General features: G+C 39.1%; 1 protein-coding gene across 2 annotated transcripts in view; it reads right to left on the reverse strand.

Annotated features, from left to right (window-relative positions):
• The window catches only part of LOC122558273 (c-Maf inducing protein), a 213,518-nt gene that overhangs the window by 68,540 nt on the left and 120,817 nt on the right, over positions 1-24,161 (reverse strand). For both annotated transcript variants that reach the window (XM_043706667.1, XM_043706666.1), the window contains exons 3-4: positions 22,397-22,447; positions 328-489 (exon numbers count right to left, since the gene is read on the reverse strand). In XM_043706667.1, coding sequence (XP_043562602.1) covers positions 328-489; positions 22,397-22,447 — 213 coding nt within the window. The remainder of the gene's footprint in view (positions 1-327; positions 490-22,396; positions 22,448-24,161) is intronic.

Here is a 24,161-nt window from a genome sequence, read left to right on the forward strand (position 1 = left end):
TCGCTGACACTCCTGAGAAGATCCGTCAACCAGGTTCCCTGATTGGACTAGATTAGTATTTCTATGAGGTCCATCTGGCTGACCTTGTTATAATCATAACCAAAAAGGGACAGAGACCAAAAATAGGAATTTCCAATAGCGTTGTTTATCAAAATCTGTTCTTGAATGTTAGTAAGAGTTAACAAGATACAAGTTAATAAGTTAACCAGTGCTCTGTACCTTTTGTTCAAAACTACTGAGAATTGGTAGGTACTAAAAAAAGAGGCGCAGAAATGACGTTAATTTGATTAAAATAGTATTTGCCAAAATGGAACAGTTGGTCCATACCTCTGAGAGAAGCTTAGAGACTATCTCCAGTGGTGCCTGGTGAATGGAATCATCCTGAAGAGGTGAAAAAAGTGCCATATCCACCAGAGTCCGAATCTCCTTCAACACAACCTCCCAGCGACTTGGGTTACTCAGTACCTTTTTGTACTTGTAGATCTTTTTCTGAAAGGAGCGGAGGGGACATAATTAATAAATAAATTAGAAGACTTTGAAACTTGAGGTGACAGTCAAAAGTGAAATGTAGAGAATTCTACTTAATTTGACCCAATACAGATTTTCACATGAAAAGTATTAGACATGCTCATTGTTTTGACAAAAGGGTGAGGCAGGAAAAGCTAATATTTTTGTTACAACACAGTACTGCATTTTTAAGAAAGGAAAAAGTTGGTTGGCATGTCATTCTTTTCTCCAGTGTATTCACATTAGCAATTCAAATTTTCAACAATCTGAATGGGTGATGCCTACAATAAATAATCAAAGTGGTATTAGTCAGCAAGGTTCATAGAAATCATAGAGTCCCTATGGTGTGAAAGCAGGTCATTCGACCCATCTTCCACAATGACCCTCCAAAGAACATCCCATCCAAAACCCCCTGCCCCCGACTTCCCTATCTCTGTAACCCTGCATTTTCCATGGTTAATCCATCTAATCGGCACATCATTAGACTGTGGGAAGAAACCCCCACAGGCATGGGGAGAATGTGCACAGACAGAGACTGTAATAGAACCCGGATCCCTGATGCTGAGTAAAGATTACATGAGTAAAGTACTGACTTTGAGGATGCACTGTGTTGTTCAGTGCAGCATGAGGAACAGCTTAAACATGTTTAATGTATATGCTCAAGTTCTATTTGGAGTAATTGGCTATAATAGCTCACTACAGCTCTGCAATGACCAGGCTAATTTTAGTTAATTTTTGTTAAAGGGCAATCGCACTCCTTTTAAAAACACAATATTACGAGTAGTTTAGCAATGTACAGTGCTGCAGGATTGGGAAGAGGTTCAGTTACTAAAACTGCATTTGTTCACCAATTACCACTTTATCTCCTTCCAAGTGTGAACTCCGGGCAGAAAGACACTGCTCAGTTTACAACCTGTGCATAATTTTGCCCTTGGCTGTAATCTAGTATTTTACTTTCATATTGGATTATTTAGCAAAGTCATAAAGGAGGAGTTTAACTGAGTCTGCTTGGGAGTGAGAGTGACAGTGAGCGTGAGTGTGTGAGTGAGACAGTGAGCATGACAGCAACAGTGTGACCATGTTGGGGAGGATGGTGTTGATGAATTACTAAATGACAATATTCATTGTACACCTATTGTGGATGCTGTTGCAATACAATTAAAAATCTTCAGAATACTTCCAGCCTGTGAGAGAAATTAAACTTGGAAGGTGTTTATTAATACACGACTAGCTGGTTAATCCATCTTGCTCCGTCCACATTTCACACGCAGATATACCATACTAACTATTACAGATGGGAACTTTCCAAGCACCCGAATCAATATGTTACAAATGAATCAATTCTGCTACAAGTCCATTTTTTCACATTTTGATGCATAACAGTAAGATATCAATGGTAGGTTTATATCAAGTCATAGAGTCATATAGCACGGAAACAGATTTATCTGCACTGACCAGACATCACAATCTGATCTCGTTCCATTTGTCAGCATTTGGCCCATATCCCTTTAAACCCCTCCTAATCATATACCCAATAGCTGTCTTTTAAATGTTATAATTGTACCCACCTCCATGAAAGTGTATATGGTATAAATGCAAACATGTGTTGATACTACATTTTCAATGTGTTCTGAAATGCTTGGCAACATGTCTTCTCCAGAATATTTTTGCGCAGGATATGAAGAACATATTTATTCCTTTGAAGCTAAACCCAGTTTCTTGATTTGGTTACTGACCTTGTAAAAGTTGCTCTGTCGTAATAGTGCTATATCTGGAGTCAGGCTGTGCTACGTTACAGCTGTGCTGACAGTAACAAGCCAAACAACTAATGCCAATCAACGGCAGGATGTGGTCAAGGCTGGTGCTCCAACAATTCTTTTGTGATCGCTGCAGTTAGATCTGTTACCTAAACTGTCATAAACTGATCTAATCAGTTCATCCTTAATATTGTTTAACCAGAGCAAAAGTGCCCTGTGTTCACCAGGAGATCTTGAACTGCTGCTCTACAAAAAGAGGACAATTATGAAAATTTTCTAATCCAGTTTGAAAAAGACAAATGGTTAATTCCATGGGACCCATGGGTTGGAAAGAATGTTCGTAGTGGATGTCAAGTTATTCATTTGCAACGTCAGTGGGCAAAGTTGCTCACCATTAGTACAGACTTGCAAAATTATCCATATATATTCACTTGACCAAATCTTTCAAATGAACACGTTCTTGTCAGCTAAAGCAAAAAAAAAATTCCAGATGCTGGAGATTTGAAATACAAACAGGAAGTGCCGCAGAAGCTCAGCAGGTCTGGCAAGGTCTGGCAGCCTCTGTGGAGAGGGAAACAGAGTTAACTTTCAAATCCAATGCATCTTCTCATGGACTGGAGACGTCAAATCTATTTCTCTCTTTACAGATACTGCCAGACCTGCTGAGTTCTCCAGCACATTCTTTTCTTGATAGCTGTCTAGGTGATGCAATTAGGAGAGTCATATGGACCAGGAATGCACTAACACAGTAACGTGAATTGAATGAATAAAGCATGCCAGGTTTATCAATCTCAACAGAAATAATGATGGAATGCTCTAAACAACTTAGGGAAATTAAATATTTCAATGAAAGTCCAACCGCAAGAAGCAGCCCTGTTGCTAGTCATGGTTATGGGGGTGTTGCTGTGCTTTTCACATGTTGTTTAAATTTTATCAAATTTCCAAAGAATTTGCAAACCAATGCTGACAGTTAAGCAATATTTGTCAATCATTGCGAATAATATTAAGTGTATTTTGAGTGGCAAAGTACAAAGCATATGATTGAATCTCAATGTTCTAATTTAAGGATGTTTACTGCAATTTTGTATCTGTGCAATTGATACAAGAGAGATGATGACAAACAGCAACTAATAGTAGCATCATTATAAGTAGGCTTTTTGCCTACCACTCATTACTGCCCTCACCACTGACATCACCCTCCTCCACACCACCATTCCCCACCAAGGTTAACAACAGGAGGATAAAAGTTGTTTTGAAGTTCATTTCTCGATTATTGTAAAAATGACTAATTCTTGCTTTAATTCCTCTGCAGTACAGCTCTCTGGCCCTTGCTTTTCCACAACACCAATTTCAGCTCAATATTAAAGTGCCTCCACAGCTGCAAACTCTGCATTGGACATGCTGGTGACTTGGCTTCCTTTGACTCCTTTAAAGCTGCTTTTATCTTACCTCCATGTTAATCTGGATACAAGAAGGCAAGTGAACAGGTTTCCAGGCTTATGTTGCCAAATTCAGCTACTTGATCTCTGCAGCAGTGGTGTGGAATTATAAAATATGGGCTTCAGGTCTGAGGCAGCCACAAGGAAGTTGGCAGAGTGAACGCCAGGAATCAGCTCACAGACACTGATCTTCTGGAAATGGTTCAAAGCAGTGCCAACATAAGTTAATGCAACACAAAGTGAGCTATTTTGACGGGCAGAGGAAGAGCGACTGAAATGTGATACTGTTTCTCTGCATCACTAACTGCAATCAGCAGTGCATATCGCCACAGAGTGTTGAGCAGCCGTGGACTGCTAATCCAATCTTCACCCACATGTATTTGTTTATTTTCTGATGCACATTGAGCCATGTTGAGTATTACCGAGATTGTAGACAATAACTGGGAGCAGGTCAGTTAACAAAAATACCTTTTGCATTATTATAATTTGGGGCTTAATCAAAAGGGGAGCTCTATATTGTTCGGGCAGCTTCCTTTAAATAAATCATATTACCATTTTAGTGTAAAGTAATTCAAACGTTTTGTAGACATACAATTACAAAGCACTCCTTTATCTTTCACACATGAAAAAACATACATTACAGAAGGAAGCCATTTGGCCCATCATATCTATACTAGCCTTTTGAAAGCAGTGAAGCAGAGTCCCTCATTCCTGTTAACTCTACTAAGTTCCTCTTAAAGTAAACTGTCTAACTGGCAGCATGGTGGCTCAGTGGTTAGCACTGCTGCCTCACAGCACCAGGAACCCAGGTTCATTTCCACCCTCGGGCGACTGTTTGTGTGGAGTTTGTACATACTTCCCATGTCTACGTGGGTTTGCTCCAGCGCTCTGGTTTCACCCCAGAGTCCAAAGATATGCGGTTTAGGTGTATTGACCATGCTAAATTGCCAGTAGCATCCAGGGATGTGTAGGCTAGATATATTAGCCATGGGAAATGTAAGGTTATAGGGAGAGGGCATGGGTGGGGTGAGAGTCAGGGTGGGATGTTCATCGGAGAATTAATGTGGACTTGTTGGGTTGAAGGCCTGCTTCCATACCATAGGGATTCTATTCTATGAACTCTTTATTTAAAATTGTATATGAAAGTCAACTTGCACCATCTTTGGCATTGAGTGTCCCAGAACCTGACAACTCAGTGGCAAAAGCATCCTAACATTCTCACTAGATCTTTTTTCCGAATAATTTTGAATAAATAACTTGTCACTGACTAATCTCCACAGGGAATCTTCTTTTCCCCGTTTACTTTATCAAAACCTCCTATTAAATTTAAAACCTCAATCTTCATGCTTCTGGTGAAAACGATTGATAGGCACAACTGGAAAGCTTCCAACATGTTAGAAATGGATTAATGATGACTCCTGGTCATTAATTATGTCGAAGAAGATCATAATGTGTGTATTCATCAACAGAGAATTCACTGGGCACATAAAATGAAACTTAGAATGTAGTAGGGATGAAGTTGCTTTTGCAAAATTTCACAAATTGGATTTTTAAATTATCTGCAACTGTTTTAAAACAAAACAGTAGTCCAACAACAGTTCTGGTTAAGAGAATAGCCAGAAAACAGTGTACATTTGATGATAATTTTACCAGTTCACAATACTCTGAAGAATCAAATTTACATTCCATCTGAAATGGTTCTGACTGTTATGAGCATTTTTGTTCTTTCCATTAGTTTCCAAAGAATACTCTGTCAAAATGCACAGTTACATAATGCTTCGAACCAAAACATATACAAATTTCATACAGGTCATTTATTTCTGAAATCAAGTACTGGCTCCGTTATACATGGTTATTGTTATCTTACTGCTTATGAGACTTTGCTGCTTATAAACAGTTTGCCACATTCCCTACAATAGAACCATATTCGACACATTCTAAGCACTTCACTGTCAAGTAGTCTTGATTTGGAGATGCCGGTGTTGGACTGGGGTGTACAACGTTAAAAATCACACAACACCAGGTTATAGTCCAACAGGTTTAATTGGAAGCACACTAGTTTTCGGAGCGACGCTCCTTGACAATCACCTGATGAAGGAGCGTCGCTCCGAAAGCTAGTGTGCTTCCAATTAAACCTGTTGGACTATAACCTGGTGTTGTTTGATTTTTAACACTGTCAAGTATTTTGGGACATCTTACAGATACAAAAGGCACTAGATAAATAGAAAGATTTTCTTTCCTCCTTTCTCGATTCAGAAAATGCACCCCAAAAATCCTACTCTTGAGTGAACTTCCTTTCATAAAGGTTGTTCTTTGGGGGGGCGGTTTCATTGGACCTGAAACATTAACACTGCTTTCTCTCCACAGATGCCACCAGACCACCTGAGCCTTTCTAGCAGTTTCCTTCTTGTTTCATGAAAGTGATCTTGGCTTTATTAACAGAAGAAAAATTTAAATATTTACTGTGGCAGCCCTTATCCCTAAAAAAGGACTGAACAATGAACCAGTGGTTGCTGTTTAGAGTTCTAGGTTGCTGAGAGAATATTTGCTCAAGTTAATTCGAGTTCTGCCTCACTTTAGTAATTCAATATCAATTTGGAGAAATGAAAATAACAAAAGGAAGGGATGATCACTTTCAGCTTTGACCAATGTCGTAACCTTTGCTCCTGATGTAGAGCACGTCACCACATTTACGGATGAAATGATTTAATCCATAACCAAAGCTATGACTGTAACACAGAAAAAGTATCCTTAGTTAAACCACTCCTACATAGTCATTCATTTGTGTTGATTTTCATTACTCTCAAAATTATAATGCCATTGAAGGTGGAAAACAGCTGTGGAAACGTTCATTCTGCACTTAACGGGACTAAATCAAATGGCAAATGCATTGCCTCGGGGCTGGGAGAACCCAGTCATCATTCTTGTTGAATTTTGCTTTGCTGTATGTAGTGTGGTTCACAATAGTTGGCTTGACTACTACTTTCAGAGGGTAATATGTTTTATGTTCTGTTGAATAATTGCTGCAATTACAGGTCAACAGAGAACAGGGTGTGTGAACAGTCCAAACGGGGCTCATTGATCTCCTAAGTCTAACACACAAGATGATACTGTACAAAGGCCACTGCTGCAATTAGAAGGTCTGCAAATAGCCATTTATGCAACGTAATAATGTTAATGGCACCCACAAGTTAGTCATTACATTAAAGACACTGGCTCCAAATTTCCTGAAATAAAAGCATTTGAATAACTGTGTAGACTCGCTTCAAGAAAATTTGGACACAAGAAATTTTGCTCCATTTTTCTACCATAACTGAATTTCCTCGCACTAATTCAGGGAAAACATCACAAAAACCATTCGGTCACTCATTAAAATAACCCTGCCACCAGATAGAGGTTGAGAGAATGGGAGTTTCTAGCAATAATGCGTGTATATTTATGTTAAAACTGAAGTCACAGCAGGATCCAAGGGATACTTATAGTCATACAGCACAGAAACACACCCTTCAGTCCAATTTGTCTGCGCCGATCAGACATCCCAATCTGACCTAGTCCCATTTGCCAGCATTTGGCCCAAATCCCACGAAACTCTTTCTATTTATAAACCCATCCAGAAGTCTTTTAATTGTAATTGCAATCACATCCACCCGTTTTAAAATCTTTCTAGTTTTGGACTCCCTTCCCTTTGGAAAAGGACCTTGGCTATTCAGCCTATCCATGCTCATGATTGCATAAACCTCTCTAACCTCAGCCTCCGATGCTCTGGGAAGATAGTTCCAATCAATCAGCGTCTCCCTATAACTCAAACCCTCCAGTCCTGGGAACATCCTTGTAAATCTTTTCTGCAGCCTTTCAGGTTTCACAAGGGTTCACAGCATCCTTCCTATAGAAGAGCGACCAGAATTGTATGCCGCATTCTAGAAGTGGCCTCACAAGTCTCCTGTACAGCTGCAACATGATGCCCCAACTCCTGTACCCAAAGTTCTGACTAATGAAGGCAAATGTGCCAAACACCCTGTCTACCTGTGACTCCACTTTCAAGAAACAATTACCCTGCACCTTTAGGTCTCTTTGTTCGGCAACACTTCCCAGGGCCCTATCATTAACTATATAAGTCTAGCCCCAGTTTGTCTTATCAGAATGCAATATCTTACATTTATCTAAGTTAATCTCCATCTGCCACACCTTGGGCTATTGGCCCATTTGATTACGGTCCTGTTGTACTCAAGGATAATTTCCACTACACCACCTTTTTTAGTATAATCTGCAAACTTAATAACCATGCCTCCTATATTCATAAACAAACCATTCATATAAATGAAAAAAAAACTGATCTCTGTGGTACACTGCTGGTCACAGGCCTCCAGTCCAAACAGCATTCCTCCACCACAATCCTCTGTCTACATATAAGAATAAATTTTTGCACTGTATGCAAAATTATGATAAAAAATACACAGAATTTACAGAACGTAAATGTGTTAGTTGTGCCAGTATTTTTCCTCATCCACCCCACTTCAGTTAACCCAACTGCACGTATTCAGTAAGGACTCCTACGTTCTCCTGCCATAAATCTTGTTCACTTCCAAGCTGAAGAGTTAAATATGCATATTATAATTAAAGAGATGGCTGCGGTGAAGCTACTCAGACATAAAATATTGCTTGTTCGGTGAATGGCAATGTGGTGACATTGGGCTTTTCATTTCATTGGGACAGGAAATAACAGTGATTGAATTGCAGACTGGAAAATGCAGCTAAAATGAGGCGCCTCAATCTACATAAAGAATACAACACAGCGTTCAAATAAAACAAAGAACTGCAAATGCTGGAAATTTGAAATAAAAGTAGAAAGTGCTGGAGAAACTCAGCAGGATCTGTGGAGAGAAAAACATAGTTAATATTACAAGTCCAATATGAACTTGACATTACTCAAAATATTAACTATTTTTCACCCCACAGATGCTGCCAAGACCTGCTGAGTTTCTCCAGCAGTTTGATTTTGTTGACACAGATATTCAAGTAGCTCTGAAAGTAGGTGATACACCAAACTAATGACTGGTTCCATCTCAATTCCCTGAAATACCACAGTGATTCTCCAGCTTTGAATATGTTCTATCTTATGATTTATAATCTTTCCGAGTGATCTTGTTTAAATTTTGATTAGTTGGGTTATCCTGGACTTTGGAATGATTTAACAGAGCTGGTTCCAGGAAGTTTGGAACATCCCCAATAGCTTCCTTCCAAACAACAATTTCTAAAGATGACTTTGTGTCAAATAGGTAATATTGTTCTTTGCTTCAACACTTACAAATGAGAGCCAATTACAATATTGATGACCTTCCACAAACATACTAAAAGTGCAGATGTCTTATTGATTTTTTGTTGTTGTTGTATACTAGCAAATTAGAAAGACAACAGCCTATGAATGCTCTCTGGCCAACACTGTGAACTATTTTAAAGGGTAAAACACAAAATGAGAAACTACAGTGAAAAATGCACATAGGTTGTTGTGATAATTTGAAAATTATGTGGCTATGTGGATATAGAAATTGGATCCACAACATCTGCTTTCAAGGTAAAGGATGCACATTTTCAGTGCGTTTTGGATATGCAAACTATCATCTACAAAATGCCCCATAGTCACTCATGGTATCTACCTGAAACTGGCATAAGACCAATTGACTGTGCTAATCCAAGGCCCTAAAGCCTAATTTACGCTCCTTTATAAAACCGGTTCCAGTTTCCTAAGCACACAAGTTAAACAAGCAGTATTAACAGAAATTAGGATCATTGTGTTTTACAATGTAGTTGAGGGCCATTTGACCCATCAAACTATACTAAAACTCAAAAAAGAAGTTACCCAGCTAGTCCCATTGTCCAGCCCTATCGCAGTAACCCTCTAAACTCACTTTCAACTACATATCCAGCTCTCTTTTGAAATCTTGTATGAAATCCACCTGCCTCACTATGCCAGGCAATGCATTCCAAATCCTAACAATTCTCTGAGTAAAGAAGTTTCTCCTCATCTCACTCACAGCTCTCTTGCTGACAATCTTGACATTGTGGCCCCTCATTACAGATGCTCCAACAAGTGGAGACAGAATATCCCTTTTTACCCTGTCAAAATTGTTCATAATTTGAACTCCCCAATAAGGTCACCTCTGCCCCATGGAGAACAGACCCATTTTCTCTAATCTTTCCTTGTATCTAAAATCCCTCATTCCTGGTATCATTCCAGTAAATCTCTTTTGCACTCTCCAGGGTTTTAACACCCTTCCATAAATAAAGGTGCCCAGAATTGACCACAATACTCTCAATATGTTCTTACCAATGATTTGTAGAGATGCAACATCACTTCCTTGCTTTTATTCTTGATGTCTCTATTTATAAACCTAAGGATCCTGTAAGCCTTAACTACTGTTCCAGTTTACCTAGCCACCTTCGGAAAATTATGGAGTTAAACTTGGAGGTCCCTCTGCTCCTGTACTCCCATAGTTACATCATTGAGTCTGTATTGCCTCCATGTTTTTTCTACCAATATGCTTTACCTCACATTTCCCTACATTGAAATTCCTCTGCCATGTGTCTGCCCATTTGGCCAAATTGCCAATGTCCCTCTGAAGTCACAGCATCACCCTCACAATTCACTATTCTTCCTAGTCTGGTATCATCCACAAATTTAGAGATTCTGCCCTCAACCCCCATCTCCAAAATCATGTATATAAATCAGAAAAAAAAAACAAGGGTCCTAACACAGATTCCAGGGGAACTCCACTTTCAACTCGAGTCCAGACTGAGAAATGCCCATCTATATACGCCCTCTATTCCTTATCTTTAAGCCAACTTCTAGTCCATGATGCCAAGGACTCATCTACTCCAAACATTTCTAATTTGCTAATCATTCTGCCCTGCCATATCAAATACTTTTGTAAGGCCAAATATACAACATCATCAGCACTACCCTCAGCCACTGTCTATGCCATCTTGAAGAACTCAGAAATTTTCAGATGTGACGTGCCCTCGACAAAGTGATATTTCCTGTCTAGCATTAATGTATTTTTCTCTGAGTATATATTTATATTATTGTGTATTATGGCTTCTGTCAGTTTCCCCACTATTGATGTCAAGCTGACATATCTGTAGTTTCTTGGGTTATCCTTTGACTCTTTCTTAAAGAACAGTGTCATATTATTTGCAATCCGCCAGTCCCCTGGACTAATCCTATCTTCAGAGAGACCTAGAAAATTTCTAACAATAGTTCCACAATTTTCTCCCTTACCCTCTCTCTCAGCAATCGAGGATGCATCCCATCCGGGCCTGGCAACTTTTCTACCTGAAGTGCTGCTGGTCTTTTTATCAACTCTTCTTCATCTGTTACTACAATTCTTAATTGCTCAATACCTACCCATTTTAAACTGGGCTATTGTCACCGTTTTATAATTTGGTAAAGACGGGCAAAGTATTAATTTTGTACCTCCCCCATACCCTTTGCTTCAGTGAGCAGTTTACAACCCCTCTCCCCCCCACCTTGTTCCTTATGGGCCTCACTCTATCCTTTGTCAATCCTTACTATTAACACATTTGAATATCATCTTACTTTTTTGTTTGGCTCAATCTGCCATCCTTTCCTCATGCTTTCATGTGGCTTTCTTTATTCCAGCTTTAGCCTTATTTCTGCATTTGAGATACGCTTCCTGATTTCTATTGCTGTTATCACGTGCCTTTTTTTCACTTCTTTATTTTCTCATCAAAACTGTGGAAAGTTGTCATCAAGTTAAGTAACTTTCCAGAATGTAGACCCAGATGGAGTAAGACAGTTTATCCTGGCTCAGTATCTAAACTAAAGCCTCTGTTGTTCACTGCATGTCCTCCACTTTCCCACTTCCTTCCCTCTCACTGTCCCATAGGTCTAGAATCAGCACAGGCTGACCTGTCACCACTTCTCCTTTATCTTGGAGCATAAGTGGTTTTCACCAACACAATGATGCAATAGGAACAAGTTTGCATGGCCCTCTAGCACAGTGGATTCACTTTAATGGTACCTGATAACCCTTAGGTTTGTGCCTGAAATCGAACATGGCCCAGATCCTGGCTCTCAGTATTTTGAGAGGATTGCTCATCAACATCGACAGACCAAAAATCCCCTTGGACAAGTCTCCTTCTTTCACAATTCTGGTTCGGAGTTCTACCTTCTGCTGCTGTTTTGAGTGTACAACACAACAGTGTGTTAACATGAAGACTTTACTGAAGTATACTCAGACATACTGTCTACTACAGCCTTGCGTTAGAGGTCACAGCAGGCTACACTGACATCTACATGATAGCATTTCAATCCAAACACCTTGCTATTGGTACAAAAAAAAGTAAAAACAGCATGCACATATACATTTTTAGTTACCCAAATGTCTGACTTTATACATGTACTATTTTCAAATGTTAGCAACTATTTGGTATTCTAGCTAGTCCCACTTTGTGCAGATATTTACACATAGGGCACATATGAACTTTAAAGTGTTTGTGTCTTGTAACATGGGGTTGTCTGTTTTTTCACCAATGTCTGCTGTTTGGAACAATGTGCTGTCAGGTTTTGATTCAAAATCTCCTTGGCTGACTCTTCCGACTTAGGCCGTTCTCTTCAATACCCTTTTGCTTTAGCATCATTGACTGCATCCAACAAGGCTATTTTTCATTTGGGACTTCAGCATCAAGATACTTTTGTGCTTCTGCTGTAGGACCCACTTGTCTCATGTCATTGTTTGCCAATGGAAAAAAAAATCAGCTTGTCCAACCTTTCCTCAGAAGACAATCTGCTCATTCCAGTTCTCAATCTAGCAAACCTCCTCCAAATTATCTCCAAAGCATATACATCTTGCTTCAACAAGCAGTTCAAAACTGCACAGTGTAGAAGATGTGGTCTCACCAATGCCCTGTACAATTGAAGCATGACATCCTTACTTTTACATTCAATTCCTCTCGTAACAAAGGACAGCATTCCTTAGCTTTCTTGACTATATGCCTGCACACTACCTTTTGGTGACTCGTGCACCAGAACATCAAATGCCTCTGCACCTTGGAATTCTGCAGTCATTCTCCATTTAACTCTGCTTTTTTAATTCTTCCTTCCAAAGTAAACAAGTTCACACCTTTCCATATTATACTCCATCTACCAGATTTTTGACCACTTATTCAAACTATCTATTTCTGTCCGCAGCTTCCCCATGGTTTCTTCATGGCATACTTCCCCGCCTATCTTGGTGTCATCTACAAATTTAGTCAGCATTCCTTTGCTCTGCTGATCTAAGACATTGATGTAAATTGTAAAAGGTTGCGGCCCCGGCATAGACCACATGTCGGACTCCACTCCACCACCAATCGAACATATGCCAATGTGTGAATATTGGAACTTTCCTTCATGCGATGTGAGCATTACCCTTAGGGCAAGTACTTTTCAGCCATCTCCAATGACTCTTGAAAAGCTTCCTTTTGAACTGCTGCAGTCCTGCTGGTTTATGTACACCCATAGGTACACCAATTCCAGGATTTTGACATAGGAGCAGTAAAGCAGCAGCAATATATTTTCAAGTGGCTTGGAGGGAAACTTAAGAGGTGATAGCATTCTACGCCGTAACACCTATTATCCTTCTAGATGTTACAAATTATATATTTTTAATATACGGTTGAAAGAGGCTTGGAAATTTGCTGCATTGTACCTTGTAGATAGTACACACTACTACTATTGTGCACTGATGCAGATATTGAATCACTGATTAAATTCATCAGCATTGAGTTATTTCAATTAAATAATAGAGGTAATAAAATGACCAAATATAATGAGTGCATTATTATTCATTTACAGATGACCTCACATGACCACTCCCTGTCCCAAAGCCCCTATATATAAATAGGTATCAGGCAAATTCTTTGCTCTGAACCCTGACTTCACACTGGATCAAATTATCCTGATAGGTTAACAAAGACAGGCAAAATCTAAGAGCACTTTTTAAGCTCATTTTACTTATGAAAGAAATCAGTCCATGTCCAAATTGAAATCATTGCAAGATATAGAAGTGATTGATTTTAAATCCTGAATGGGAAAGTTTAGACACGCACACACTCACACATTGGTGCAAAAGTGATATTTACAGACTTTGATTTGACACAATACCGGTATTTGGGTGAAATAAAATGGTGAGCATTTCACAATTGGGCAATGCACAATGGAAGCACAATACAACAATGCAAATAAAGTTTTATCCTGAATGTTATATCTGAACTGTGGTGTCTGACATTGATGTGGAGAGCAACAGTGAGGCAAAAGTGCATGAATTCTATGGTATAATTACTGAGCCAGCGGAGTTCCACATCAAACTTATCTCTGAATGTTGCATTCTGTTTTCTTTTTGTAAAACAAATTGTCTTTGAAACACAGATAGTTTGGACTATATCTTTAAAGCATTTAAAGTCTTGCGTCAGATCAGAAGCCTAATGGTGTAGAAAATATCAACTTTAATCAGTACTCTCTAAGATTCATATATGGAAGCAATTGCAATTTTGTTAAACATAACTTAGAAAATTTGCAACTGTATATTATTGTGTGGTTTGATGATGTCAAACACACTGTTACAGAAAGTACCAAGTTTTAACAAAAAGTTCCAAGTGCAGGTATATCTCCTTATGCTGATAATATTCACATTCTGTGGCATTCCAATCTCTTTAGCCTTGAATCGGATTGTGTGGGCTGCAAAAACTTCTCAATGAAATACTGGATTTTGTAAGCTTTGCTCGAAAGCATACAATTTCAGATATTTTTAAGTATGCAATGTATGTGGCTTAAGTTCTGCAAAAAGGAGCTGGGCAAATTATCCTGATACAAAGCACAGCTATGGACAGCAGATTCTCTGGAGGAGACAAGGTGTACCTGCATAAGTTTGCATCAAATAACGGTAGCTTCAGTTTGCTTCATCCAAACTGCAAAGTAGTGTTTAACACCTCAAACTTGTTTGCCAAAGTTAAATGTGTTTTTCTATTTGTTTTGCATTTGACTTCTTTATAGTGAACTTTGTCCTTGTTAATATGAGGAACGGCAATGCTAAGATATTAAACCCCATCAGCATTAAGCACTCCCAAGATCAGATATAAGTTGTGAAGTAAGCCAAGATTTGTGCTTCTCCCGTGACCCAGCCTCAAAGAACTAGTCCCTTTTTGAATTACAATGACGTGGTTCTGCCTTCTGAACTAGCATTCAATGATAACACTGCAATTTAATGCTGAGTTGGCAACAATTCTGGGTTCTGGATCTACGCCCATGTGGGAATCCAAAGCTGATGGCGAAAGGTCTGCATAAGTTTCTGGCATTAAATCTATGCAATTCTTTCCCCTTTTTATTCGAATTTGTCCATTAAAAGGGACAAAAGGGAAAAGAAATGTTCTCAGTGCCGCACACCTGTCCTTCAAGGATCCAAGAAAGGTTTGGATTCTAAGCACCATTTGATGTGCAAAGTTTGTCTTGTGGACATCTGTCATGGCCTGCACATTATTAATCTGAAAATGACGATTACATTACATCAGACCTGATCCCATTGCCAAAGGTGAAAAATCAATGTGTAGTGTCCTATGAAAAATTTTTCCTTCCATCAAGTCTCCCCTTCTATTTATTTTGAACAGGCTGCCGCTTTTGTGGTTAATTTTGGCTACGTGCAGCTAATTTGCAAGAACATTCAAGCCTTTCTCAAGGAGCAGACAATTTGACTCATTTCACACACAGATTTACTCTGGTATTCAGAGACTACCTCGGTACATTGTGACAAACTCAAACTGTCAGAATGCTTGCCAGAAAATCTTCCAATTCAGAATGCAAGATTTTTACTTTCTGTTTAACTTTCTCTTGGGATATTTTCAAACAACCTTTTTGCTTCCCAACTCTCACATCTCATTAGCCGAAGGTCCGGAAACATTTCTATCAAGATTCGTAAAATAAACCATGCTTAATATTTCTTTCTCTTCTAATTATCAGTTGTAGCATGTCTTTCAAGGTATTTATGCTCTATGCTAGTCTATTATTCACTGTTACGGTCTTGTTTACAGTCCAGCCAAGGCATTCTTGGCTTTGTGCAGTAAAGGTACAAAGCAAAAATCATTCTTCCTCCATTCTTCAGCCAAATACTTGCTTGAATCTGGAAGAAAAGGGAGAACATGTTGGCTTTTCACCAGACCTTCTATGAAACAGCACTGCCTGTGTTACGACAGGAGCGCCTTTGAGCACTGTGCTGGCATGTATCTTGCAACTTGTCAACATTTTGCAGGAATACATATTTACTTGTCACAATAAATTATAAAACAAAAGCTGCCTCGACCAGTTTTCTCAACATACTTAAAACTTCAGATTCAAGTGCATAACTGCATGAATTAACAACAGTGCTGTACCTCACCAAAGTAGCAATTTTTCTCACAGAGGCATTGACTAGGCATGCCCGTGGACTAACTGAGCCCAGTATCCAAAGTTGAGCCTGATCCTATTTCCACTCAGCGTCTGTTTAAATACACTTTCCAGCAAGGGGTAACTGAATAATAAGAAGGAAACTTGTCACTGGGTGAGGGAAAGGAATCAATAAAAGTTACTGATTCCACCTGCACCATCCTAGCCACAGCCCACCCAAGTTAGAGCCACACAAGACAGGAGCACAAATTGGAGATACCGCTGATTCCGCAGCTAACAATCCAGTCTCAAATGTCTCCGCATTGGAAGGCTCATCTTATGAGCCAACAAGCATTCAGTAAATGGACTGTGCTTAGGAAAGCAGACAGGGAAATAAATGAAGAAATGCAATTAAATGCCTCAGACCTGATGTAGAGATGTAGGTATTTAAAATATTGCACCAGAAGGATGGTCCTAATCCTCTGTAGACTGTCTACAGGTTTCTTCATCATAATTCTTGCTGAAGACTAGCAGAATGTTCAGGGAGTCAGTGTAATGATGGAAAATTCCCAATTCAACAGTCCCATGGGGATTTTGTTATGATCTGAAATAACTTTTTTAAAGAGCCTGTTAAAAATCATCAGGGCCAATTAGTTTCAAGGCATTCAGATACCAGGGTTGTGTTGGAATACTTACCTGGATAGGTGCAGTGCAACAATAACTCTCAGGATTAAGGATATAACAAGTAAAATCTGAGTATAAGGCTATATTTCAAAAGGAATAATATTGCGAAGTAGAGAACCAGTACTAAACTTAGACCAAATCTTGGAAGACCACAATTAGTGTGAGGTTCTGGTCACCATATCATAGAAAGGATATAGAGACACAGGAGAGTATGTAAAACAAAATGACAAAGAACTGTGAGATTATACACATTAGCCAAAGAGAATAGGATGAGTCTCTTTCTTATTGGAAAAAAGAGTTGTACAGCTGACCTAATAGAAGTCTCTAAAATGATGAATGGTTTTGTTCAAGTAGACACAGAGGGAGTGTTGGGAACAGCAAAACTAAAGACAATTTACAGGATAGTAACCCCAAACCAAATAAGGAATTCAGAAGAAATAATACTCTCTCATTAAAGATTAACAACTGATGGGCGTTTAACCCGAGGATCACCATGGCTCAGGTAAGGGGAGAGGTCGAGAAGGAAAGCCATTCACGGTACCTCAGCCGATGCGGGAATTGAACCCATGTTGGCATAAGTTTGCACCACAAAACAACTTACTGACCCCCTATCTCAAAGTTCTCAGGGTAGGACCAATGAGGCAAACTTACCAGGAAGATTGCCAGATATGGAAGATTAAAACCTGTGCTACATATTCCACTAATCTGTACAGGAGACAGTTAGTCTGACAGTAGCTCAGAATGAAGAAATCTTCATTGCTGGCAGAATGTCAAAAGTGCTTTACAGTCAGGAGTCCTTCAATGTCTGAAGGAGAATATCTGCACGTGCAATCAACATTACTCTCCTAACTCTTTTATTCCACATTTCTTAGGATTTTAGAGCCAGGAGTGCTTTGAATTCATGAGTCAAGAATCACTTAGCACTCTATCACCTCTTACCCCACATCATATGCAGAGCCTCTGATATATTTCAGAAATATGGATATAAAGTAAGAAAAAGGCATGGTCCAACTTTGTGTCCCAAACAACATTTTCAAATGCCTTTGAGCACTTGGTTCCTTTGACACTTAGAATAAGAATGGAAATTCTGTGTCAACTGCCTATCAAAAGCAGCGTGTAGACAGACCAAACAAAGAGGATAAGAGGTGTTTAATTTGCTCCTTAGGTACCTAGGATACACATTGCTCGGTATCTCTTGAGACAAGCCACATCAACAGGCTCAGGTGCAATACCCAAGCCTATTAATAAAATATGTCATGCACAACAAGGTAATTTATGAGATGCAAGGATGCAGTGTTTATTCATTGCTTTAAAAGCTGGTTGCTTTGATAGTTGAAGAAACATCCTACAGCATATTTACTTGCACATCACCTAGAACACTGACAGTTCTATGAAAGGGGTGCCACACACTTAGACATGCCACAGAGAGAGTGCATTGTAAAATACACCTAACACAAAATTAGAGAAACTTGCTTTATGGATGGACAGAAATGTGAGATACATGCCTGAACCCCTCAGCTAGGACCCTAGTTCATACTTTTCCATCAAAAGGAATTGTTTTCATCAGTATGTGCAGCAACAATGTAAACATTATATTTTTGTTAATGTTCACAGCTTCACCACACATTGCAATCTCAATCTTAAGAGGCAATTATATGGCCGAAATTTAAAATAAACTGAGCGGCAGTTCGTGTGACTTTTGAAATTACAACCATTAGTGATTAGAAATGAAAACAAAAAGATAAAAATGTGAAAGTAAATGAGGGACGCTTTAAATGTAAGTGAGACAGTAATGTATCCTAATACATAATGTTTGAATTAAACACTTTCTGGTTTTAATGTTTTAATACTGATAAGTCCAGCAGCACAAATAGTGTAGTTGTGTGTGGGGCACGGGCAGGAGAAAGGCAGATGTATAAAGGGCCAAACGAGGACAGTTAATTCTGCTCCTCACCCCACATTTAAGGAAAACGAAGAAATCTAAATGTTCTTCAGCAGCCTCCAGTGATCCCTTCAAAAGCCAGGGGCTAGCAAATAGTTACGTGTATTTTCTGCTCAGGTTCTTGTATATTTGGCAAAAAGGCTTGAAGAAGCCACATTCAAGAGACCTTACACCTATTTTGGACAACTGTCTCCAGGACTCATAAGCCACTGATTTGGACACCAGTGCACATGTGTTAGTGAATGCACCAGTTCTACAGAGTTCATGTAGAACTCTGAGCTCAAAAACTGCATGAATTTATGTAAAACTCTGTTATCTCACTTTTTAGATTAGAATCAATCTAAACATCAGGTCATAGACAGAGAACACAGGGGGCTAACACCTTCAACATATTGTCTAGCTAACACCATTGTGAACAGCTAACTCGAGAATGCAACTTTTAAAAAAAGGCTTTGCGATTTACACATGAAAGAAGTGAAACTATCACTGTATTCTAACAGATGAAAGGCTTAACAGACAATCAATTCTTCAATGTATAATTACAGTTACATCACACTGCAGATTTTTGCTATAAATTCTGTGTTACGAACGAGCCCTCCGCAATCACCTGATGAAGGAGCATCGCTCCGAAAGCTAGTGTGCTTCCAATTAAACCTGTTGGACTATAACCTGGTGTTGTGTGATTTTTAACTTTGTAAAATGGATGGTCTCAAGTCAGCAGCCCAGTTGTTAGTAAAATTTGAGAGTCCGTTATTAAGGATGAGATTGTGGAGTTCTTGGAAGTGCATGGTAAAATAGGGCAGAGTAAGCACAGCTTCATCAAGATAAGGTCATGCCTGACAAACCTATTAGAATTCTTTGAGGAGGCAATAAGCAAGTTATTGCCTAACTTGCTTATGTGATAAACTTGGATTTCCGGAAGCCTTTCAGGGGTTGCTAGTGAGACAAGAGCCGATAATGTTAGAGGCAAGGCACTGGCATGGATAGAGAATTGGCTGACTGGCAGAAGGCAGGGTGTGAGGCAGAAGGGGTCTTTATCAGGGTGGCAGCCAGTGACCAGTCAAGTTCCACAGGGGTCAGTGTTAGAACCACAACTTTTCACGTTATATATTAACAATCTGGATGAAGGAACCGAGAACATTGTTTCTAAGTTTGTAAATGACACGAAGATAGGTGGAGGGACAGGGAGTGATGAGGGAGCAGGAGGCTGCAGAAGGACTTAGACAGACTAAGAGATGAGGTAAAGAAGTTGCAGATGGAATACAATGTGGGAAAGTGTGAGGATATGCACTTTGATAGGAGAAATAGAGGCATAGACTATTTTCTGAAAGGACAAAAGCTTTGAAAATCTGAAGCACAAAGAGATTTAGGAACCCTAGTTCAGGATTCTCTTAAGGTTAACATGCAGATTCAGTTGGCAGTTGAGAAGGCAAATGCAAAGTTAGCATTCATTTCACAAAGGCGAGAATACACAAACAGAAATGTACTGCTGGGGATATGTAAAGATCTGATCAGACCACATTAGGAATACTGTGAGCAGTTTTGGACCTTGTATCTAAGAAAGGATATTGGAGTGCGTTAAGGTTCCAGAGGAGGTTCACAGGGATGAATGGCTTGTCATGAGGAGCAGTTGAGGATTCTGGGTGTCTGCTTGGTGGAGTTTGGAAGGATGAACAGGGATCTGATTGAAACTTCCAGAAACTGAAAGGCCCAGATAGGGTAGACATGGAGAAGATGTTTCCACAAGGAGAGACTAGGATCCAAAAGCACAGGCTCAAGATGATGGGATGAGAAGAAGAGGAATTCCCTCATTGCCCCAGAAGCTGTGACGGCCAAGTCATCGAGTGTAATTAAGACAGAGATAGATAGGTAATTGATTAGTAAGGGGATCAAGGGATTTGGAGAGAAGGCAGGAGAATGCATTTGAGAAACATATCAGCCATGACAAAATAGAAGAACAGACTCAATGGGCAGAATGACCTAATTCTGCTCCTATATCTTACCTTCTTATTTTCCATCTCTCCTAAGTTTTATTTCCATTTAAGTCAAGGGAATTGTTAAGAGTTTGAGGTGTAAACTGGGCTGTAGGCTGACTGTCATCCATTTTACTCTACCATACAAGGTCAAAATTAACTCTACAGGCTCAATCTCCTAAACCATATAGACCTCAGTGTTCCAAGAGTTCTACTCTAGTCCTTGCAAAGTTACCTGTCCTCAATTGAGGTAATTACTAATTTCACTGTAATTGACTTCTGAGTCTTTAAATTCAGAGAGAAAAATTTAACCAGAGTTCCCTGCCAGATGTCTTATCTACAACTCCTAATTTGAAGTGCATGTTGAGGGTTGGCTACAACTACATCCAATCCTGTTGAGGGCAGGATTGGATGTAGTTGTAGCCAATTGACAATCTTCCATCAATCTTTCACTATCAAGATAAGTACTGGACACTTGCAGTATTTATGCAGACATTATAAAGCACCAATACTGTACTCAAAAGCTTTAATGCCACGAGGCCAACATGACAGGGAATATAAATACTACTTCTTGGGCTGTCCCTCAGCATTGAGGATGACTTTCTTAGCAGTTGTGAGCCCTGATGCTCACTGGTCTTGTATATCAGCCCCAGTAACAATGAATCTGAATTTGCAAAGCAACTGAAATGTAGAGATAATATTTTTGTTGTTAGTTCAAGGACAAGTAACAACTATGACAAAGAACACTCAAACAGGAAGAGCAGGACTTGATTTTCTTTTAAATGATGCTCAGTTAGAAAAAGATATATCAAATTTCCATCTATTTATATTTACGAGGAAGGTCATAATTAATAACAAATAAGTGTTAATATATTAGAACTACTATGTTAGTTAGCAAGTGTTTCACATGTCATTTTTTCTGTATTACAATCATTGGTTGCTGTATGGCCTTTATACTAATAGCAAAAGTCTAGCTTCTGTTGTGCATGGCTTATTTCATGTATTCTGGGTTAGAAAGCCCACATAACCATTGGAATGGCATTATTTGTCACCTTAGTTGAAATACAAAAATAAAGATCTTTTCGGCTCCCAATTACAATTTCATGTTTATTCCTGAGAATGATGTTCAAATCAAAATCAATGTCTCACATTTATCCATTCCAGGCTGCTGTCTTTAAACTGTCTTAGACAAAACTTTCACCTCTCTCAAACACACCCCCATCAGTTTGGTGTGTTTGATGATGACTAACTAATTGCCAAAACTGGGGAAGTCTGATTTGCATATTTGCATCAAAGCATTAGTGATTTTCACTTATCACTTTTGATCTTATCGAAGCAGCTGCCAAGTTGTCTGCTCCTGGGATAGTGCCAATGGTGCACTTTTTAACTAATCATCATTGCTGTGGTTTCTGGTCAATACACCAATCAACGTTTCCTCTGTTTTGAGAGTTATCATCTGTCAATGAATAACAACTTACTATACATAAGTTTGAGGGATTGAACCTGTTTCTCTCTCTTCTGTAGCACATTTCCAGAATGAATATGCAAAGCCTCAAAGTTTTGAGTGTTAAATACAGCTCACAACCTCTTACCAGATTGCCCTGTGCCATTCTGCTTTGAAAATTCAATTTTTACACAGATTTAGCTATCAGCAATTTTTGGACACTTGGCCATCTACATACCTTCCACTGCAACGAATGAAACCACTGATCTCGCAGATAACTGTTGGCTGCCTGAAAAGATGAAGAAAAGATGTTAAATCATGCAGTAAAATCAAATATATTATGAACATCTAATTACATTGACTAGTTAAATTTGAGTGATAGTACTCCATTACTCCAACACAATAACACTGTATCAAGACAATCGTATTCTAAAAACACATTAATGCGTCAAAGTTAATTATGTTATGAATCAAAGCTTTAATACAGTATGTACACTTGAGCTTTCCAGTCAAGAAAAAGAATGGGATCAAATACACTGATGAAAATCACCACATTAAGAAAAATATATCTCTGGGGAGCTTTCAAAGTTACAACTGGGAAAATGTCTGCAGAATTTCACATCTTGAGATCCCTGATTCCCAATTTCAGGGTTGACATATTATTGAGGATATGATGAAGGCTTCTATAAACTGATGGCTCAAACAGTGAGTTAGATGTATAAACCCATATGACTGCCACAGAACTATCCCATTCTGCATAAAAATAGAGGGAATCTGCCAGTAAGGAATTCAAATATGCAGCCCAACTACAACACTGGCTTCAAAATAAATAAGGAATAGTAATTCATTGCCATGGCTATATGGTCCCTCGGGGCCATTTCACAATGGGTACAATACTAAATTCTTTGAGGAATGTTTTTTTTAAAAACACAATCCCTGTTTCTAAGAAACACACACTATGGACTGAGTTTTCCATTGGTCAAGGGGGTGACTGCAGTTGGATGTGCACTTTGAAAGTAGCACCCTCAGTTGACACAGTCATCCCACATCTCCATTGCACACTTCAATTATCAAAAGAAAGTAAAGGCATGGAGAAAGGCAACTGACAATGCACATAACTCTAGTTAACCGCTTGGTAAGGTCATTGAAGAACTTTTGGTGAATTGGTAAGAGACAGGAGGAAATCTTCAAAACTAAGAATGGGATGAGTGCAATCCCTGGGAAATACTTGCACAGCTAAATCAAGAACTCAGCATAAGCTACAATTTATTGTTGCTGAATTATGAACTTGGGGAAGAAAAGGAAAAGTGAAACAGTGGCGGCCGCTCGTGCCCTAAAGTTGTCATTACTCGAGAAAAGTGGATTAACTACCACTTCTCAAAGCATTTACTATTTGTTTAGTATACAAGGCTGTGGTCTTCCTGATCTCCTGCTTGCTCCATTCTGCAAGGCAGCAGCAAATGCAGTTATGGCTGCCATCTCCCAGTAGGAATTGCCCTCTTGAGAATGCGTATAGGGTATAAGCAGGCAGGGAAAGAGTTAAGCTCTGAGTTTTGTAAAACAGGAGGTTTAGCTGAGCATGACTCAGATCAGAGAAGAACTTACAGTTAACAATGGGGTGCTGGAGGCAAGGGTAATGGGTTAACAAGGTGGAGAAGCAGTCATTATGTAGAGCCATTTAACAATATTGGGAGCATTCAGTATGTAAGGTCAGCTGACAAGGGGAAAAAGTATCCACTATATGAATCCAGTTAACAAGGTTAAGAACATTCATTGTATAACTGTAAAAGGCTTGGTCTCTGCTATTGATACTCGTTGATTGTATTCACTCATTTAATATGTATGTTGCCCTATCTGGATGCTCCTCCCTGTAAAATGACTATGTTGTTGATTGAGAAACTGCTCTTCCAGAGAAGACCATGAACTTATGTCTCTGTGCACATGGGCGATTGTTCTCTCTCCCTCCAGGAATAAAGATTAAGGAGGTAATACCATACTGCGTC

The sequence above is a fragment of the Chiloscyllium plagiosum genome, chromosome 17 (genome assembly GCF_004010195.1).
Source record: "Chiloscyllium plagiosum isolate BGI_BamShark_2017 chromosome 17, ASM401019v2, whole genome shotgun sequence".
NCBI classification, from domain to species: domain Eukaryota; kingdom Metazoa; phylum Chordata; class Chondrichthyes; order Orectolobiformes; family Hemiscylliidae; genus Chiloscyllium; species Chiloscyllium plagiosum.